At 46.9% G+C, this 21,882-nt stretch overlaps 1 protein-coding gene across 2 annotated transcripts in view; it reads right to left on the reverse strand.

Moving 5' to 3' along the window:
• Positions 1 to 3,289: 3,289 nt before the first annotated feature.
• The window catches only part of Liprin-gamma (liprin protein kazrin), a 248,475-nt gene continuing 229,882 nt past the window's right edge, over positions 3,290 to 21,882 (reverse strand). For both annotated transcript variants that reach the window (XM_075686163.1, XM_075686162.1), the window contains exon 15: positions 3,290 to 12,354. In XM_075686163.1, the coding sequence (XP_075542278.1) occupies positions 12,124 to 12,354 (231 nt within the window). In that variant the 3' untranslated portion in view covers positions 3,290 to 12,123. The remainder of the gene's footprint in view (positions 12,355 to 21,882) is intronic.

Raw genomic sequence — 21,882 nt, forward strand, 5'->3', positions numbered from 1 at the left:
GGGGCAGAGACTTGGAGACTGACAAAGAAGCTTGAGAACTAGTTAAAGACCGCGCAAAGAGCGATGGAACGAAGATTGCTCGGCGTAACGTTAAGAGACAGAAAGAGAGCAGTTAGGATCAGAGAGCAAACGGGTATAGACGATATTCTAATTGACATCAAGAGAAAAAGATGGAGCTGGCCAGGTCATGTAATGCGCCGGTTCTAACCGTTGGACCATTAGGGTTACAGAAAGGGTACGAAGAGAAGGGAAAAGCAATCGAGGACGACAGAAGACTATGTGGAGCGATGAAATTAAGGAATTCGAGGGCGCTAGTTGGAATCGGTTGGCGCAGGACAGGGGTAATTGGAGATCGCAGGGAGAGGCCGTCGTCGTGCAGTGGGCATAAAGCAGGCTGTTGCTGCTGCTGCTGATGATGATATTTAGTTGAAAAAATTTCCACGTGTTTACTGTAGTTCAAAACTCATTCCCCCCGTTCATTTTTCTTCCCAAACATTTTCAGTATTTTGGCGAAAATTTATTTTTCTTGCCCAGCTGAGTCGGAAGGCATAAGTCAACATTTCTTTTTTTCAAAGGCATATTATGTCTGGTCCTTCAGATGGTGTATATGGTAAGAAAATGAAGTGGTGTGACGGCCAAAATAACCAATACATAAGATGTCTGAATACTTTGGGTGCTTTTATGGATGCGGAGCTTTATGGATGAGGAAATACATTCGGGAACGTCATTTATATATATTTAGTATAATAAAGGGGCCAAAACTGAACTTTGTTGAACACCGGATTTTACAGGGGATGTAGATGATACACAGTTATTAGCTAGCTGTTAGAAACTGAGAGCGATTAGAAAGAAAATATTCAATGCATTGCATAACGGACGGGTCAATGTTTAGAGTATGTTTTTTAAAAGAAGCACGCTATATATATATGAGGGACTTTATCCCAAACTTCACCTTTCGCCTTTGCCATTTTTCATTATTTCTTGGTTACCTGTAGTGCACAGAGATTCATTAGTGCCATGTATCTTATTTAATTCTGTACTAAGTGCCATTTTATAAGATCTATTGCCTTTTTTTTTTCAACAGCCACTAGTGCCAAGTTAAAGATCATCTTTATCAAATGTTTATACACTTGTGTTTCAAACTTGGTTCTACCTCTCAAACATTAAAATATTGTCAATAGATGTAGATAACTGTGTTTCAACCTTTCTCAATGTGCCCGCAAAATTTTCGATTAACAAATAATGGATCAAACACCGCGCACCGAAAGTGATCAATCGATGAAAGGCTAAAATGATGAGTTATTAATCGTTAATCGAAGAAAAAAAAATAATCGACCATTCCCATCTTGCATCGGTTTCATGGTGATAACCCTCCGTGTTCAAAACATTTTGCCGAGTCACTTTCCAGGGGCCTTTTTAAAGGATACATGGACTTCTTTAAGGAAGTGGGAACTGTCTCCTGGAGCTGTGACTTTTGTACCAGACTGCGCGATTACCACTAACTTTTCCCAATGTAAATAGTTGTAAATACATTTGTGCGTCGGGGTTCCTCTTCGTAACATTCGGTGGAGATGCTGGGTACAGAGCCGTGTGACACATGGCTTCCAGCTGACGGCGCACGATCTTCGTCAGCTGCTCTGAAGACTGCTTCTGCCGCGAAGCAGGGTCCCGTCGGTCTTCACAAGACGATGTTGCAGCCGTATTGGGAAGTTGTGTAAATGACCGATAAATACGACGGCGTTTCACCTGCTCGAAACGCTTGCGCTCCGTGATCATGTCATTAACCGAAGTACAGTTCTTACGAATGAGTAAGTTGAAGACGTCGTTGGAAATACCCTTTAAGACATGCAAGACTTTTTCAGACTCTCGCATTTCAGCGTCGGCCTTGCGGCAGAGTGCCAGCACGCCTTGTATATAGGCGACGTAGCCTTCGGTGGACGTCTGAACTAGTGACGCCAACTCTTTCTTGGCGACGACCTTCCGACCCAGCGATTTTCTGTAGAGATCGCACAGCTTCTGCTTACATGTATCCCAGTCACGAAGTGTTTCTTCCTGGTTTTGAAACCACACTCGCGCAGTTCCCGCCAAGTAAACAAAAAAATTTTGTCAGCATCACTGCAGGATTCCATTTGTTATTAAATAACGAACTCGCCCCTGTTGAAGACACGCCGTCCTCGTCCCAGCTACGAATTGACGTCGTCCACGTGTCCCGTTTAAAACCGTACTGTTCATCTAGTTCGCTATCATTCTATAAAGCGTCGGGACGGCGCTTCAGGCCCTGGGGTTATGTTACGGTGCATTTGGACAGAACCGTGCACGCAGGAGATGAAGAGGAATTGGCAGACAGTATCCTGGAGCTGTGGCCAGCTGCGTACCAGCCTTGCGCGATTACCACTAACTTTTCCCCATGTAAGTAGTTGTACATACATTTGTCAATCGGGTTTCTTCTTCGTAACATCGCACATACACCCACATACACGCATACACAAACACACGGATATATATATATATATATATATATATATATATATATATATATATATATATATATATATATATATATATATATATATATATATATATATATATATATATATATATATATATATATATATGGCTCAGGAAATCACGCTGGCCCCGGTAGTAAAATGAAGAAAAAACGTACGACGTACGTTCAATAAGCACAGTATATTTTACTGACGTTTCGGCTGGTGGACCAGGCTTTGTCAAAGTCCTTTAGTCCACTCACTTTGACAAAGGCTGGTCCAACAGCCGAAACGTCAGTCAAATACACTATGTTATTCAACGTACGTAGTACTCCTTTTCTTCATTATATATATATATATATATATATATATATATATATATATATATATATATATATATATATATATATATATATATATATATATATATATATATATATATACAACACGCTTACTTTACATTCCTGCACAAAAGCACGAACCTTGCAGCATTCACTGACCAAACGAAGATGTGCTGCAAATTTTACACCAATTTCACTGCCCTCGTATCCTGATGGTTCTTGCTACGTGATGTCGGGAATTAGGGCCTGCCAAAACTGTAGCAATTAAGCGGCTTTTTTTTTACCGCTACTCTCCCTCCATAACTTGTAACAGTTTATGGAAGCAAACTCAAACAGTGGCTATGGGAGGCGCGATTTCCCCAGTGACAGACCGAACTTCGTGTGGCGTCAAGTAGTAGCGCGCCATACGAACTGCAGCAAAGACAAACAAGACAATACTAAAGAAAACAGAGCGACAACACCGACGCTTCAACACATTTATTCCGCGCAACTCGCGCGAGTGAGAGGTGTGTCGAAACACAACTCGTATACAGGTTCTTTTTTTTTTTTTAATCGGTATGCATAGCACCGGGCATCTGGGCACTGTTTCTCACTGCCTACATTAATCCCTTCAACAGTCAACATATGATCCACGAGAGCCAACAAGTGGTATACAACCGTACTGAACGCGTGCTCCGGTGGTCGGGCTGATATGCACGTTTACGTACATGTATACATAGAACACATCTGCACCCGTGTCAACAATACACACGGCAAGAGCATCATCCAAAGACGAAACACGCGTGCAAATCCTGCGTTCCGCGGCAGGGAAGAAGACTCGTCATATCCGAGTTGTTAGTGGACACAATTCCAGCCAGTTGAAGGACTCTGACGCGATGGTATCACTTAGAAGGACACGAGGTTGTTGTGTTTTTTTCCAAGCTTATGAAATTATCGAGTCCTTTCTGCTAAGAGAAATGTCGAACAACTTTTTCGTAAACAAAAGCTGTATAATCGAACCGCTAATATTATTAGTTTGGACCACCGCTACACAAAAGTCATCGTGAGATAGCCAATTATGAGTGTTCCCTGTCCGAGGAATCGCAGCTGGCTCGCGCTTAATGCGTATGCGTGAAGCCAGTATAGTAAGATCACGCTTACAGTTCGCCCTTGGAGATCAGACCTTTTGCATTACTCCAACAAGATCTAGCACGCTGAATCGGGTCCCCGCATTTATCCAGCTGCTGCAGCTAGTTCTCCCGCGGGAACATCGACTAAAAGCAGCCCAACGCTTGCAGTACTTCACGCAACTACATCGGGTTAAAATAAAATAAAGACGAGCTTCGGAGAGACTCCTCGACACATTGGAGTATTTTTTGCGCTCATGGTTTTGATTTCGAAAAGCAAGTGAGCAATTTTGCACAATGAACGAACCGCATATATGGTCATTGTTTTTTCTCTTTTGTTCACAGTGTTAAATGGGTGGTGAAATCGGGCAGTAAGGGAGGATGCACGAAGTAATGTTCTACGACTGGCATATACTTAGGACTCATGCATTGCTGTTTTTGCAACGTTATTGACTTTGATGTTTTTTTCGAGCCGAGGGTAGGGCACTTGCTATAGTATGAAGGCGGATCAAGAACCTGGAGATAGGCGAAGACAATACGCCGGCACTGTTAACTGACGCTGTTACTGCTCGGAAAAGAACACAGCGTGTGAGATGTTATTTCCCTGTGAATTCGTGGCATACTGTAAAGATTTAATTCAAAGTACGGATCACTTTCCCAGCTGCCTCAACGAAAAAAAAAAACAGTATGAGCCGAGTACTTTTGCACCCAATTCACTAAACAATTACAGATAGGTAATTTTTTTGAAGCAGAAAAAATTTCCCCGGCGACTGCTATGCTCCCTAATGACAAATTTGGGCGCAGCTCTACACGTGTTTTCATTTCGCGATATATTGCCTGGCGTCTACAACCGGTCTCGTGCGGGACGTTGCAAACGGGGCGAAATGTAACGCCACTGCATCGCTGATCTGGAGATCGCGAGAGCCAACGGGTGGGGCCAGCACGTGGGTGACGCGTGGGCGCGATTCACAGAAACCGCCGCCGACAAACCTCCCAGACGGCGCGCGCTACTCTGGCGCCATCTCGTAGCCGCCGTCGCTGCACTACGCTTTTCTTCCCACGCTTTCGCCATACCCTCCTCCGCTTTCCGCCTCCTGGTTCCGCTTCACCCTCATCTTCCCTTTCCACCTCGCCCCTCTTCTCTCTCACCGCTTTTTTTCATCTCCCGCTGCACGCCGCGTTCGCTCTCGTCTGTCCCTGTTCTCGTTCGCTCGGTCACGCCGGGAACGCCGACGCTCGCCGCAGCAACGGGCGCCTGATATTGCGCTCTGAAGAAGATTTAAAACAGCTAGCACAGCTTCAAAGGCGGCATTTCTGCTACCAAAACAAGGCCACTGCGCTTTTTCGTCGACGCCGGAATGACATTCTGATTCACCATCACCAAGCGCACGTAGATACGACACAGAAGCCTTACGGCAGCACACTCGGTAGACATGGTATACAGCCTCTGTAGACACTGCAAGCGATAGCCACGCATTCAAGCTCCAAGTGTCACACACAGAAAAAAAAATATGTCCTATGCCTAAGTTCCAGGAATACACAAGTCCTAGCTCGACCGATTTCTCTATAAGATGTGCTCTCACTTTCCGCAGTTTGCAATTAAATGCAGATTAGTTGTCCACTAACGTCAGGCGCGACGGCCACTATTGCCACAAAATCACGAATACTTCAGCTCGTTTACCTCTTGCGAGATGGCGACGCGGAACTGTATAAATGCTAGTCAGAAATGCTCCCAGCTTTTCAACATCTATAACAGAGCCTGCAGTTAGGCAAACGTCTGATACTAACAACTGTCGCCTCGCCACCTTGTAAACGACATCGTGCAAGTAGACTACGGCGAGCGAGACCCACCGTACGACAACGAAACCACCGCGCGTGCATGTGCATTGCTCGGCATCACACACGAGAGACCATAATCGGTGTGTCCTTTCAGTGCGAGGCCGCTAGCTTGCTCGTGAAGTAACATTCACACTGCGCACAATTAACGTACTTATCCTCTTGCAGGTAGAATCGGAAGCCTTTATACATTTTGGCACTGTGCACGCGCTGGTTTCATAATTATTTCCTCTGCCTTCTGTACATGCATATCTCGCGCGCACATCTACAATATATGACTGACGAATTACTCGGCAGAATCGCCTACGTGAGCCGGAACTCACAGTTTGAATCCCCTTATGACGCTTTTCTAATGCGCAATGCAAACGGATGCCGTCTCAGGAATCTAGTGTGAAACGTTGACGTCACTGTTCGAGTGGTCTACATAGCAAATGAGCGCATTCGAACAACAGCCAACAACAGCCAACAGGCGAAAAATAGCAGTGCCGGCTTGTAGACGTTTTCATGTGCTACGTATGGCACAGACCTTCTTTTCTGTTTTGCGATGCTTTCCCATGTTTCGTGAAGATACACCTCCCAGCTGGCGTTTATGTCGCCTCGTTTGGCGTGGCGGGATAGCTCAATATGCAGACAGATTAAACTATCAACAGATTAAAGTGTTGACATAAACGTGATTTACCTAAGTGTCTTTCCCTGACCAGAAGACGCCGGGTGTCTAAGTGAGATTCTTTTTTAGCTGAAATTATTGATCACTCAATTAAACCTACTCATTAATTGCAATATTTCAGCAACTGGTAGAAAAAAGAAGACAAGCTAATAAAATTGATACACCTCTGGCTTTTAATAATATTTGTATTTTTATAAATATATATTTGTACATGTATAATATCTATATAACACATAATTTATATCTAAAGAAGCGGCGCATATCGTGATGCTAAGTTACCGTAAGCCTCCAGAACCTATAAGCGTCAGTTGGCAAATAACTCAGAATGAGCACAATTCCTGGCAAATAGTTGTGCGGGTGGTGCTTTGTGATTCAGAGATTTTTGAATTAGACATCGCCTTTACTAGATAGCTTTACTAAGCGCAGTCTTTGAACGAGCGTAATTAACAGGCATGCTAACGACGTCAACTTATACTGACGCAAATAAAACACGAAATTTTGTACAGAAAGAAGATTGTTTTATCTGTATTTCGGTAGCTTAGGTGAACGATTCACCAGGATTTGTCGGAATTGCAGTGTCTCAACAACAACAACAACAAGAAGATGTGCTGCTGCCCAATTCTCCTAATTTAGGTTTTGCATGTTTTGGCCTTATGCTGTAGCCAAACACATTGCGCCCTATTTGTCAGTTTTTGTCGAGAAAGATGCACAAAATAAAACGCCACAAAACAAGATGATGCAGCATAAATTACACATAAGATGAGACAACACCCTTCTCGCAAAAATATGAAAAAAAAGAACGAATGCATCCAGCATCTCACACATGCTCAGCGAAAAAAAATTAAAACTATAACTGAAAACTGACACTAAATGACCTGCCTCAAACGACTCGCCGAGCGCTCTTAAGATTACTCAGTGCTTCTAACTCCTATTACGCGAAAGTGCCATATTTAACTCCACCTTCCATAGTTTCTTGTATTCCCCAAATGGAGTATGTTTACTCTGCTTGCGCGCATTCGGTGTAAACGGGCTACATCGGAGAGTACGAGGACAAGGCGTAGCCCTCAAGTTGCCAATACTCATTTTGCTCTTAAAGTAATAGTGCCACAAAATTTCGAAAGTCGAAATAACTTGCGATGTCTGTTTCCGTGGACACACACACATCTACAAAATATCAATGGCGAGTGTAGCTTAAAACTTGTTTCCATTCAGTTTTAAAGTACGTGCGGTCAGTCAACCGCGACGTACAGCGCTCCCCCTACGTGGTCATCAATGCGGGATGTCCTGTAGATATTCGAGGCATAAGCAACAACAATGCTACGTCACGGGTTCTTGTGACAATTTTGCCTACCCAGCCCAGCAGCGTGCTGCTCGCACTTTTGCTTCCCCCGTCCCTGGACCGGGTTTGCACTCACTACGGTGATGTGGTGTCGCCACCGTCGCTACGCAGGCTGCGTCGCCAGTCTTCCTCAACTGTCGTGCGTGGCGCACCACTCGCCGCGTCGCACTCACGCGTCTTTCACTTATATGCGCAGAAGAAAAAGAAATGATTTTACGCTGACCTGTGCTTTGCTGTTATTGAAAATGTGCAGGAAGATCGCACTTTATTGTCCGCATGGTTCAATATAACGCTTGGCGCTACCGCTTGCCTGTTTATTGTTTGTTTGTTTTTCTTTTAATGCGAATTTGGCCTCCGTCTACGAGTCTACGAAGAAGCCAGCTGTTGCAAAGGCGGCGCTGGATGGGTGGATGCATGTTATGAGCGTCCCCTTTGTAACAGGGTGGTGGGTTGCGCCACCAAGCTCTTGCTATCACACTGCTTAATATCCTGCCTAGGTTAAAAAAAAAAGAAAAACACTATGAACTCCCACAACTAATTTTCTAACCCCTATTGCGAACTTTGCTTTTGTAAGTCTCCGTTTTTCATGTCGTTTCCTTACTTTTCATCCACCAATCTTCTAATCTACTCTTACTAATCTCTATTGCGGAAACGTCTACTTTTCCACCGCTCTCGCTGTACCCAAGAGTTTCAAGGAGGACAGTGGTGCCTAAATCGACCGCTGATACATTCTAATAAAACATCCTCCATTGTTTCCCTAGCTTTGCCGCAGCAAGCACATGCTTCTTCCTTCATATATCTCGCTTCATAGGTGCGTGTTCTAAGGCCTCCCGATCTCGCTTCAAAAAGTAATGAGGCGCTAGTGTTCACTTGTGTCGCCGCCTGTCGGCAGCTGCTGAAAGCAAAGCAGCAAGTTCTGGCAGGTTTGTCGCGTGGGAAGGGCGGTTGGTTTGAAGGCGCCTCTAGACGACAAAATGAGGACGACGGCGAGGACATTGCGCGGCACTGTGTGTACGAGCAGACTAGTGTTCCTGTACAGCATATAAAGGGCCACTGGTGCATAGAGCAACGCCACAGGCAACAATGAATCTCACGCGCAGGGCGTTCGCGTCAAAGCTTTTGTGCAATCACGCTATGTACCAGCTGTGTTTACAAAACATCCCATGAAGTTACGCCTCTCGCTGCCATATTAAGCTGAAGCTGGGGCTGGTCGCTGCAAACAAGACTCCGAATAATTCCCAGTCGCGCGCTGATGCAGATTATGTTTAATTCCATGATTACTGGGTCATTAGTTACTTATTACATTAGACAGGGCAAGATTCCAAATTTTTGTGTCAGTACTCCATTAAACTTGTTAAACTTGCGTAGAGTCGGGAAAGGCGGGAGTGCAGGTCACTCCTTTGCGGGTGTTAGTGTTCGTCCCACATTTAAATCTATCTTTGGGAGAGCCCTCGTACCCCCGCATGGAGTACGTTCCCGTAGCTTAGCCGCAAGCAGAGCGAACGTTCCCAATCGGAGGAGTTAACGAGCTCCATTAGGGGACAAACACAAACAACTGATGCGTCGAGAAACCCTCATTCAGACCATGGGCTCAGTGGCGTGATCCGCATGCAGGCCTGGACGCATTCCATCAGCTTTCGTTCACTCTGAGAAAAGTTTGCACCCTTTGGAGCTTGCATTGCCCCAAAACAATAATCGCCATCCATCATGCGCGCATTTCCTTTCTTTAACAATGCGTGCCAGGTACCGTCAGATAACGCCATTGGCGAATCAGCATGGCACGGCGTTCTTGACAAAACTGTAGCGGCGCTGAACGTTAAAGGACGGAAACGCACACAACAAAGACGATCGAATGTTATTTTGTAGTGCAAGATAAGCCCCAAAAGGTAAAAGAAAATATTTGGTGTATCGGTATGTCAGCATCGTGGGGGGGGGGGGGGGGGGGGGACGGCACCCGGAGGCGAGGAGAAATGCTGGTTGGAGGGGCGTTTCGGCGTGTACGGATGCAGTGATCCCAGACGTTCGTAGCACAGACGGGTTCTGTCCTATATCAGGTTGGAATGCCGTCTAGAGTTAGGACTTCTCGCTGGTTTGGGGGTGTACGACAACTATAGGAGACCGCAGTTGTAAATAGGGGACAACTAACAGTACTCGCTTTGTTTCTTTGAGCGCACTGTAGAATGTTCCCGTCCAGGTGAGCACTGACGCAAAAAAGAGAAAAAAGTATTACATGCAGCACTTTTCCACTTCCACGAGATTAATCAAACATCAAGGATGACACACACACTATTGACATCGAAGACTGCCACCCACAGAAGACAGCGAGACAGCACAGTTCGAGTGTGTTGCCGAACTTTGACGAACGTCGGAATTCATTGTGCCAGGTCCGTAAACGAGACCCGCTCCATGCGACGCCGACGACCTTGAGCAAGAATCGCGATCCGTCACCACAAACGCGTACACACGCACTACAGAGAGGAGCAATACACACACACAACGTGCACCAGATAGGTCGCAACAATGTTCCAAGGGAAGCTGTGTCTCGTGGTTTCTTCCGCTTAGCCGCGCAGGGAATGCTAGAATAAACACGTGGACCTCGATGCCCGTAAATGCAAAGGAAGAAAAAAAAAAGAAAGAAAGAAAATGGTGGTAAGGTGTGGACGCTCGCTCGGGTTCAAACAAAGTTTTCCGTCGGGAGACAGCGCAACACGTTTCACCGGACACGTTCTCGTTCGTTCCCCTCTCGTATCTTCTTTTTTTCACAACCAATGGGAAGGGCGACGCGAACTAGCCTGCACGTCGACGCGAAAATGCACGAAAATCATGTCAGTGGAAGCCACGGGAAAGTTGACCGGCTTCTTGGCAACGACGCGGTCCAACAACCAGAACACGACGCGTGCGTCAGGTATACGGTTCCTCGTATTCTCGCCGAGTAATAGTTTCGCCTTCTATGTTCCCTTTCCACGACGAACGCAAGTCTATTTGAAAGGCGGGACATTCTCAGCCTATCTCCTCGATACGAGTAAGCGTACTATTATTTCTGTGATAGGCTCCTTCGAGCTTGGTCACAAAAAAAAAAAAAAAGGAAGGAGCAAAAAGAAGCCACGAGTAAGACAGACGTCTCCCATGAATCGTTCCCAAACTTTCTTGCGGGTGCAGTGGAATTGCTTGCCCTTGCACTTAGCCCAGGCTTCGGTGGCAAAGCAGGCGTGACTTTCCCTGCGGTTTCAGGGCAACTGAGAACGCGTCTCTTCCCAGGAAAATTGGGAGACAAAGACCACATTATAGAAGGCATGATATTACCACTGTCGGCATACCAGCGACATGTTTTCAGTGTGGTCCATTGTAGAGGGGACCGTATGAGCATGTGACATACGCGAGCCTTTCTTTTTTTCCGTGGCAGAGGTGAGTCCTTGCAGCTGCCGGCTGCTTACAAGTGGCACTGATTACTTTCAACACTAGATTCCACACGTTTGTATAGTGCGATGACACTGACTCAGCCCGCAGCCGTAATTGAAATCTTCCCCGATGTGTCACTCTACAACTCGCGTGTCTGCTATAACAGAGACTGTGAACCTGACGGTTGAAGTGTACTTAAGAGGGTGTCTTCTATTGTGAGATCAATTTACCGAATGCATGCCGAATAACGTGTGTGAGTGCAATTGGGCGGGCGGGCACAGAGGTGTAAAGACGTATACACTCAGATGCCCTGAAATCTTCGCCGTCTTTTTCCCCCGAGGTGATGAATGCTAGAGATGTTTGCAATGGTGTGGCGCAACGGTCACATTTAGTTTTTTTGTCAAGAAGCAGGCACTGTGCTTTTCGAGCTTCGCAATTCACCACTTTTAGTTGGAAAGCTTGGCATGAACTTCCGGGATAAGAGAAGAAAGAAAAAAGAAAATAATAGCAACGGAAAGCGCATTCGTTATTTCAAATTTGCATTTCCTTCCTCAGGTCAAACGTCCTACAACACGAACTGTGGAATAACGGCGAACGTTTTGTCGCATTAGAACCTAGGAAGACACACTCCATAAGTTAGCTTGTATCTTCATGGCTGATGCTTCGAATAGTACTTTAGCCTCGTGCTTGCCTTCAGCGTCTACTCTTCTTCGAGCCCCACCCTTTCCTTTCTGGCGACAACGTAGCTGGCATTGGACTGCGTCCTTTTCGTGCACGTTCCTTCGCAGGCATTTGCGAACGACGTGAGCCGCGCGTCTCCGCATAGGCATAGGAAGTTGTTCTACAGAGAACTCTAAGCACTACATGTAACTACATTCCTGAATACGCTCTCAAGTCCTGTCTTAGCGAGTCTTTTGTCACAACACAGTGCACACGGCGAGGACGTCCTTCACACCGGCGTCACAGTCAGCGTCTCGATGGTTCCTTGGGAGAACACCCGCCGGTGCTGCTGCGGTTGCGGCGGTCGTGGTTGCGGCTGAGGCGTGCTGGGCCGAAAGACTCGCGGCGCCGGAGGAGGCTTCGACATTACCACCGATGTCGTCGTCACGTTGTAGGAGCCCAGACCACTCGTGCTGGGTTTCGGAAGCGAGTTGAAGCCCAGCACGCGGCCCAGGGAGTCCTGCGTTCAAGGCGGTCACTGTTATATAGTCCCCAGAGCGAAAGTTTTCACATGCGTGCAGAATGTGACGTGTGAACTCCTCGCGAGGGAATTCACCTATGAGGGAGCGTTATGCGAACTTCAGTTTCAAGTGAAACGAACGCGCAGATGAAAATGTCGGCATTGACGTCTGTTCTAAATAATATCAGTCACAAACAAACAAAACAAGCGAACTCTTAAATACTAAATGACAAGTTTGGATAAATGTAAGAACAAAATCCGAGGACGCCTAAGCACTTTCTATGAGCTGTGCATGAGAAAGAATTAATGAACAATTGAACGCCGCAGAGCACTTCTTCGGGTTTTGCGCTGCGAGTAATGCTTTCGAGCTTTGCTGCGGGGTATGTTATCGAGATTGCAACTAAATTGGTGAAGGCTGTTGTTTCTTTTGTACAGTTTCTACGTTAGCACGTCGGCTGAGCACCGTGATCATTTGGATGATATACCTGCGGAATCAAGGATGCCACGCGCCGACTTCCGAGAGCGAGACGGCCGCACCCGTACGCGCGGGTCACTCGAGTGACCCCCCGACGACAGCCCGTTTCGCCCCGAGGCGTCGTGTCGCCGTATCTAGCCGCGTCTGCTGCGTCGAGGCGCGCCGGCGACGTGGCGTCGCGGCGATGCCCTCTCCCCTCACGCAACACCTGGCGCGCTAACGAGGCAGTAGGCCTGACCGGTTCGTCCGCTCTGCTCCGTCTAGGCGCTCTCGTGGCGTCGCCGCCAATGGGAATTTAGGTGCCGTTTCGGTGCTACAGACGCCGCCGGTTCTTTTTCTCAATGGGTCATTTGATGCTTCCACACAAGAATGCTTGAAAAACATGCAAGAAGATGAAAGTACCTAGTTTATCGTTTTGTATTCAATGCGTGGCTTAATTTCTGTGCGCTTAAAGGGACACTAAAGGCAAATATTAAGTCAACATAGACTGTTAAGATACCACTCTAGAAATTTCGCAGTGCTTCTTTCGTGCCAACAAAAGACTTAGTTTTAGAGAAAATCGCGTCTGAACGGTCTGCAATTTAAATGGAGCGCTCTCGAGCGGGGGAGTGGCGACGCTGCATTCACCATCGTTTTAACCATCATCGCTCTTTACTGCCGTCGGTGAGCAAAAACGGCGCCCGACAGACGGCGCTACGGTTGTCGCGCAAAACGCAAGCGCGTGGCCATACAATACAGTGTGATAGATTTGCCGCTGCAGCTACTTTTCTTCAAGAGGCGTGGACCGTTCGGGCATCCCGCAACATCACATGAAAGTGGAATTCTCTGCTACTTGCAGTTTATGTGAGTTTCGAGAGCCAGCAAAACCAACGGAACACTGCGCGATAACGGAACTGGTGAAACGCGAAAGCGCGAGCGGCGCAGAGTCGAGCGAAATCGAAACCTTTCGAACGCCCGCGTCGCTGTCGAGGTTAACGTCAGTGAGTTCCTTTTATGAACATCGAAAAGAACTGGACAAGCAGCATTTTCTTCCGTCCCATAGAGTAATGCAATGATCTTGTTAGTGACAGAACTATGAGGAGGAGTGCCTACATCATGGGGCTAGTATAATGTCCCGGGTGAGTCACAATTCGTGTCTCCCACTTACCTCAACGTCTCGATTACTAGAAAATTGGTCGCAATACTATTGACGCCTTAGACGTTCTCGAGCATTAATCTATAAATTATTCAGCTTGACTTAATATTTGCCTTCAGTGTTCTTTTAACCTGAAGTTCGCGTCTTAAATAGCCCTACACTAACATGGCCTAGAGAATTAGGCTGCCTGGTGACGTCGTTGGAAGTATGAACGCTCACGGCTTGTGTATAGAACTCCTACTGGCGCTTAACGTTTCATTCGGAGATTACTACCTTCTCATTGATTAATTATAGCGCTGTTAAAAACGCACCAGCAAAGCGGGTAACCTAAATTTTTTTCTATGAACTTTCGCACAGCGGTAGCAGAGAAGAGATGAACGCGTGCGGGTCAGTTTGGGCACGTTCAGGTATACACTTTAATAAAAAAAAGAAGACAAGAAAAAAAAGAGGGGGAGTGCTAGCCACTCTTTCACGAGGGAGTAGACGTTTGTTTGTCGCCTGTTTTATTAAATTTCCAGGAGTCATCATACCCACAGTGGAGTACGTTCACTCCAATTGAAGCACATGAAGAGTAAAAGTAACCCACTAAAGAGTCTCTACGAACACAGAAGCGCTCTGATGATTGGGTAAGTCATATTTTTGATCCAACATTCAGAGTAACATGCCAGGCCATCAGCCAGACAAACAACTCCAGCTCTCCGCTAGCGACGCCGTCCCACTCTCCCCATCAAGGAGCAGAGCGACACCCGAAAATGGAGTAAAACCAGCGACAAACGAGCAAATACTTCCACATAAAAGAGTGACTAGGACTCCACTGACGTTGAGTTGCATTAATTGTTACAGTGTGAATGGTTACTTTTGAGTGGAACACATGCAAATATGCAGCCGTGCGGACTTGTGCGCATAACACAAGTCGAATGACGCGACGCTCATGAGCCATGCCGCAAGCCAATTACACAGCCGCGAAGTGCAGTTATCAGCAGAGACGCCCCTTAGAAGGATGTCACGTGTACAGCTCAGCAAATGCACTTAACCCTACAACGGATGCATCCACTCGGTAAATAATGCTTGCTGCATTAAATTCTCAATGTACGCGAGTGCCCTAGTGACGGACAATACTCTTTTCTGTAGCTGCCTGTACCAAGAAGGAGCAAAACTTAGCCAAATCGCAGTATGTGCTAAACTATATGAGTTGGCAGTAGAAACAGATGCACCCATTCCAATATATCTGCATAGCTGCAACCCTGCATGGCGGACAAAATACGTGCGTTTGGTCATTTAAGTTTAGATGCCAACGCTCTGTTCTTGCCGTCTTCGCTATCCAGAAAGAGCAAAGGCTTACAAATGCCTTTGTGTGAGATGTCAGTTTCGTTCTGTGCAAATTAAACTTTGCCGCACAGAACAACAACGCGAAATTTTGCGCCCTGTCGCTAACTGCAAGTCGAGGTCTTCTCAAAGCCGACATCTAGGTTAAGTTTATCTTGAAATTTTTTTGCTCGCACGTTCGCACACACTAGACAAAAGGGGCCAGTTGAACAGGAGTTCTTTACACTCGGCGGTCTACAGGCTGCAACGTGTGAGTTAAAACGTGATCTAAAGTTACTGAACACTGGTTGTTATATGAAGAGATGGGAGGAGAAGGTGTTACCGTTCGGGTAAATAGTGATGAGTAGGGATTAAGATGGCATTCCAAGGCGAGAGTGTTTTTTTTTTGTTTTTTTGAGAAGAGGAGAATGGCGCTGTCTTCTAGGAGAGGCTCAGCTGCAAAAAGCATGAACGAAGAGCATCAGCGCAGTAGAAAATGAAAAGAAAAATTGGAGCTTAAAAAGCGGCATAGCGTAAAGAGCACAAAGAACACGCTAGCCAAAATAAGAAACTGTGTACACTAGAACCTTGTTACAGCGACTACAGATACAATCCCTTTTTATAATAAACGGGCACGGTCCTGAGTGAATTCTCGGGATTTCGATAAGAAGCGACATTGCAAATCATAAAACCACATAAGTTCGTTACAGTAAACATATGAGGCTTGGGTATACCATATTTACCACCAGAACATGCCCGCGCTCGGTGGGCTTGATCTTCGGGCCACTGAAATTTTCGTAGCGGATGTTTACATATATAATTTTACGATTTTTCGTCTGGAGGTGGGATAAAAATAATTTTTTGAGTTTTTTTCTTTAAAACCAATTTGTCGGCCGTGCGATGGGTTAGTTGTGACTCCCCGTATATCGAAATTCCCCTCTACAGTGAACATTCTGCCCCGGTCAAATCTGGTTCACCATAACGGGATTCAGTTGTACACGGAGTGTTACGTAGATAAGGAGTACTGAAATAAGCGGCTCTTCCAGCGAAGCCACCGCCCTCCGTTTGAGCTAGAATTTCGCGCAGAGCTGGCATTTCGCCGTGGCTTCTTATGTGCTTAATTATTACGCCCTGATGCCGAGTACTCGTCCGATCTACGCGTAACAAAAGAACACGCCGCCTGCGGCAATGACGAAGAAAAAAGAAAAGCGTAGCTTTCTTCAGCAGAAGCAACGGTGACGCCGTCTTCCGCCTCGTAAATGAGGCAACTCTACATTCCATTCTTTCCGCATCGAATTAAGGCAACGGGCCGGGGACCGGCTTCATTTCTTTCTGATCACAGACTGTCCTTGTTTAATGGTGGGAGCCCTACCTTTCTACGCGGCACATCGTACCTCAGTTGCTTAGCCTCATCGTTTGTACCACGTCGCTTTGCTACTCATGTGAAGTGGTCCTTAGGCACTGAGACACATGGGAGCGGTCGTATCCCCAGTTACCTTAAGATCAAAGGTTTGGCCAGCTGTCATTCGCCAAACACAATCTGGCGAATTGACTGGTCCACATTCGAAACCAGCATAAAAGAAGCTTGTCGCACAGGCCTTCCTTCTGGCTTTCAACAAGCGGTCGAGGAAGCAAGACAGAATGCAGTGTGCACGCGGACATGCTCTCCAATGTTTTCGGAATCCAATGTGGAGTTGCCGTGGCTCCGTGCGATTCGTCGGCGTGCAGAGCGGAGGTACCGACGCACAAAGTCCATCCATGATCTAAGAATAGCCGGACGCACGCAAAAGAAGATCCAGCGCCGAATGGACAAACTGGAGTCTCAACGGTGGGCAAAATTTCGTGAATCCCTGGACCCACGAAAACCTGTTTCTCATATTTGGAGAACCGTGCGAGGGGCACGTGTATTTCCCGAACAACGGATGCCATTCAAATCCCTGGCGCTTTTCCAACATCGAGAGGGCATGGAGGTAGCGGAAGATTTCTGCAGGAAGATTGCAGTTTAATCAACGCACGCCGGCTCCCTTGGTACGAATAGCCCCATACCGCATTCACGGGATTCTCGCATAGACCTGCCCTTCACCGCCGAGGATCTCGATGCGGCTCTTGCTTTGTGTAATCGCTCGTCGTTGCCTGGACCAGACGGCATATTCTACCGCATATTGTGCCACCTTAGTGAGCGAGCACGAAACGCGTTGCTGGATATATTCAATGAGTCCTGGCGGGACGGAGACGTTCTTCAAGAATGGAAGACAAGCCGGCTGGTACCACTCCTTAAACCTGGCAAGTCACCACTATAGCTCACGTCATACCACCCAATCGCGCTGGCTAGTTACGTAGGGAAGGTGATGGAACGCTTGATCCTTGCCAGATTGGAGTGGTACCTGGAAGGCTACAAAGTTTAGCCATACGCTATGGCCGGTTTTAGACGTCTCTGCTGTTTCACTCATTATGTCATTGATCTGGTCACTTACGTCCAACATCGAAATATATAGATGTAAACATTTACCTGTAGCTATGTTTCTGAACGTAAAAGATGCTTATGACAATGTTGCTCATGACGCCATAATTGGTGCTCTTGAATCGGTCGACCTTGGTGACCGAGTGTACCGGTGGAATTGCAACTACTTATACATGAGGTCATTTTTTTGTGCAGACCGATAACGGTACGACCTCTGAACACTACACACATCGTCGTGTTCCCCAAGGTGGCACCTTGAGCCCCACACTATTCAACCTTCTTCTTGTCGGTCTCGTGGAACACCATACCAAGTGCTGTCCAAATTTCAATGTACATCGACGACATCTGCGTGTGGACGTCAGGTGTAACACGTCATCAGATGCATGCAAGGCTTCAAAAAGCTGCGACTTCAATATCGGCATATCTTAGCGAACAAGGCCTCCAGATTTCACCTGAGAAATGCATGCTGGTCGCGTTTACGCGGAAGCTAACGATGTTCTACACCATACATATCAATGGGCAAAATCCCTGTTACAACAGGACGCACGGATTCTTAGGGGTGATCAATGATCGAGACCTCAGCTGGAGTCCCCATGTGACCTACCTGAAGAAACGTCTAACGGCCATTTCACACGTTTTCAAATTTCTTGGAGGGAAAACGTGGGGTACGTCAGCACACGCGATGTTACAACTCTACAGGGCGCTGTTTCTCGGGTATCTGAGGTACAGCTTACCTGTGCTTAGCAATACCCACAGAAGCAAGATCCGCACAATCGACAGTGCTCAGGCGCAGGAAGTCAGGATATGTCTTCGATTGCCGCGCTGTACATCGACATCAGAAACAATTGCGATAGCTCAAGATTACCCGCTCACAACTCATAACACATTGGAAGTGCTCAGAGCCCACATAAATCACATTACCCGCGCCCCTTTCCACCACCTCGCCGCACTGCCGGAGGACCGGTCCAGTGCCTCCTTTTGCCAGGAGATATGGGGCGTACCGTGATTTCCTCCCTCGAGATTATACACCTGCCGAGAGGCTGCTATCACCACCTTGGTGTTTGGCTCGCCCGCAAGTACAACCGTCAGTACCAATAATTCATACGAAAGTAAGATTCTCTTCGCCAGCCTTCAAGCAGCTATCTCTACTCATGCTGCACGAGACATACAAGGACCATCGTCACATTTACACTGATGGCTCAACAACTGTGAACGGATTGGCAGGAGCTGTGATCTTCCTAGAAAAAGCCGTGACCATTCAGTTTAAAACTTTTCACCGGACAACGTCGACTGCTGCGGAGCTTGCCGCACATCGCATTGCACTTCACATGATTCATGAGTGTCAGCGACGAAGATGGAGCATATTCACCGATTCGAAGGCAGCCCTGCATTGTCTGCTATCCGCTTTACGGTGTGGACCACAATACCAACTTGTGCTGAAAATAAGGCAGCTATGTCACCAACTAGAAGAAAAGGGACATGACATCACTTTTCAGTGGCTCCCAGGCCATGACGGCATCATGGGCAACGAATTTGCCGATGAAGCTGAGGAGGGCTTACGAAAATGCTGGGAAGGAACTGATCCCGCTATCAAGAACCGATGCAGCAACAAAGCTTCGCATAACTCGCGTGTGACGCCACACGATCTATGTGGAGCACGCAACGTTTCCTGCATACTAGACAGAACCGCCTGTACCCATCCGTCAGATTACGCATTTCATCTGGACTTTCCCGAATCGAGACAACTGTTCTCTGCCGACTGTGGCTTGGAGTATCGTATACGAATGCATTTGCTTGCCGAATATGAATGGCTGACAATGCTGCCTGCGTTAGCTGCGGCAGTGAGGAAACAATCGAACATATCCTCTGTCATTGTCCCCGCTACAGCTCCCATAGACAATCGTCGCTCGAGACGGAGTTGGCACGCCTCGACGACCGGCTGATGCGAGCTTCCCACCAGAAGGCGAACCGAAGTTCTTCTGGTCAAGTGACCTGTTTGAACAACTGTCACACTCCCTAGTTCCTCGGTGCGTGTGTGTGTGCGCGTGCGTGTGTGTGTGTGTATGTGTGTGTATGTGTGCGTGTGTGTGCGCGTGTGTGTGCGCGTGTGTGTGCGTGTGTGTTTCTTTTTTTCCTTTTTTGTATTCACCCTCTCTTTCTATGTGTACATTTTTCTTTATCTTTCTGTCTAGGGAGGGCAGAGGGGGTTTAAGCGAACTTTTGCGGCGACGTAGTGTATTTTGTTGCCCACATTTCCGATATCACGACAGATCAATGAAATCAAAGCCATGTATACTCATTCGAACCAGGACAAGAAGAACCAATTGCGTCAGCGGTATGCTTGGCTATATCTCAATTTGAAGTGAGATTTGGTTTCTCATTTGTTTTCTATGCATTGATGAACTTGTGCGCATTATGTTGTAGGTTTTTCTTGTTTTGTTTTTCTATCTGGTCTTTTAGGGGACTGAAATAAATCAGCTATAAGTGTAGCGAGCCCGGCAACTCACAATTGATTGAGGAACAATGGCTTCCCGAATGCCATACCGGCTGATCCACCGCGGTGGGCAAGTGAGAAGATTACTGCTATTATCATTACTTAATCATTGCTGCATCGCCACAGGCAGCGTTTACTTCTGATTAACTCTACGTGAAACAGGCGAGTACTCCGCCTAATCATAGTACTAACCACAACCGCACCCAAAGTTAAACATCTGCTCAAAATTCAAGCGCGAACGGGTCAGTGGCTTAGCTGCAAGAACCACTCCATTTCGGGATCTCTCATCCACTCGACACGATGCAGATCTCACATGCAAGTCACACGAAGAAAAGCCAAGGCATGCCAGGCACATACGTAATATATACAGCTGCGGTACGCGGCTGTAGCCGCGTTAAATGCCTGCAGCCTCAGGGAATCCAACGTTTTACCTCACCTGGGAGTTCTTCCAGCCAGCAGACTGCATTTTTGTGGCAGCGTATGAATAACAACAGTGCAAAGAACTGTGAGGAGACAAGAGTGACGCACGCAGAGCGTTGCAAAGCATGCTCGGCCGCGATTGCACGTTACGGAGCGGTACTTATATATATAAAAAAAAAGCACGAACGGAGCATAGGGAACAAAGAAGCAGTTAGTTTGCATACACAGTATACTCTTCAGAGAATGCGAATGGTCGCTGCAAAGGAGGTAGTCTGGCTCCCTGAGCGACGCAGCCTGACTGGCCGCGTAAGTTCTTGCGTTCCATGCCTGTACAATGCCCGCGGCAATGTTATGGCACTTTTGCTCCAATTTTACGTTTCATTGCACACAGTTCACGTTTTTGAATGTTCGAGAGTATTCGTAAAATGTTCGCATTTACGAATAATGAAGAATTAGACTATATATGAGCGGTAATTCAATAGGGCACCAGCTATTCGATACGTCATTCGCAATGTTCGAATATTCGCACACTCCTAATGCTTCACGATATTTCTAGATCGCTGGGCGTAAAACTGACAAATATTTCATATATAGCAGCCTAAGATGGCAGTGCCTACGAAGTGACAAGGTCACCCTCTACCCACTGCAGGTGCGTCACATTTCTCGAAACACAGTGGCGCTTTAGTACATGCGATGACCCGCGGTCAACCTAAGGCTTGCTTCGGGTCAGCAATTATCTGGCGCTGCTACATGATACAAAACTATCAAGGCATTATTAACTAAGACGCGTGGGCCATGGACGAAAGAAACGAAATAAGAGAGGCCTTGACGTCACGCTTTTGAAACCGGAAATGCAGCCATGTTGGTGTGCCGTCTCCCTTTGCGCGTCCAATCAGCTCGCCGGAGCAGATAGGCGGCAGCTATGAACTTGCATTGCGACGAGCCGCCGGTAGTGTGTGCTGTCGACGCGCGTCAGAACAGAGCATATACGAAACTTCCGTAAAAGTTTTAGTGAAGCAGACTCGCTCCGGTGTTTTTCCGTGGCACGTTAAAGACGACGACGAAGACCCACGCCATGATTACTCCAGTGTCTTTGTTGGTGACTGACAACTCACACTGACAGACCCAAACGACAACTTTCAAGCTTACACAACACCCTCCAAAGTCAGGATGCCTCACGAACAGAATCCGCTGCGAGAGAGACACGGGCCGAAAAAAACCCACCTAACTTTTCAGAA

This window comes from Dermacentor variabilis, chromosome 3 (genome assembly GCF_050947875.1).
Source record: "Dermacentor variabilis isolate Ectoservices chromosome 3, ASM5094787v1, whole genome shotgun sequence".
In the NCBI taxonomy this organism is placed as follows: Eukaryota; Metazoa; Arthropoda; class Arachnida; order Ixodida; family Ixodidae; genus Dermacentor; species Dermacentor variabilis.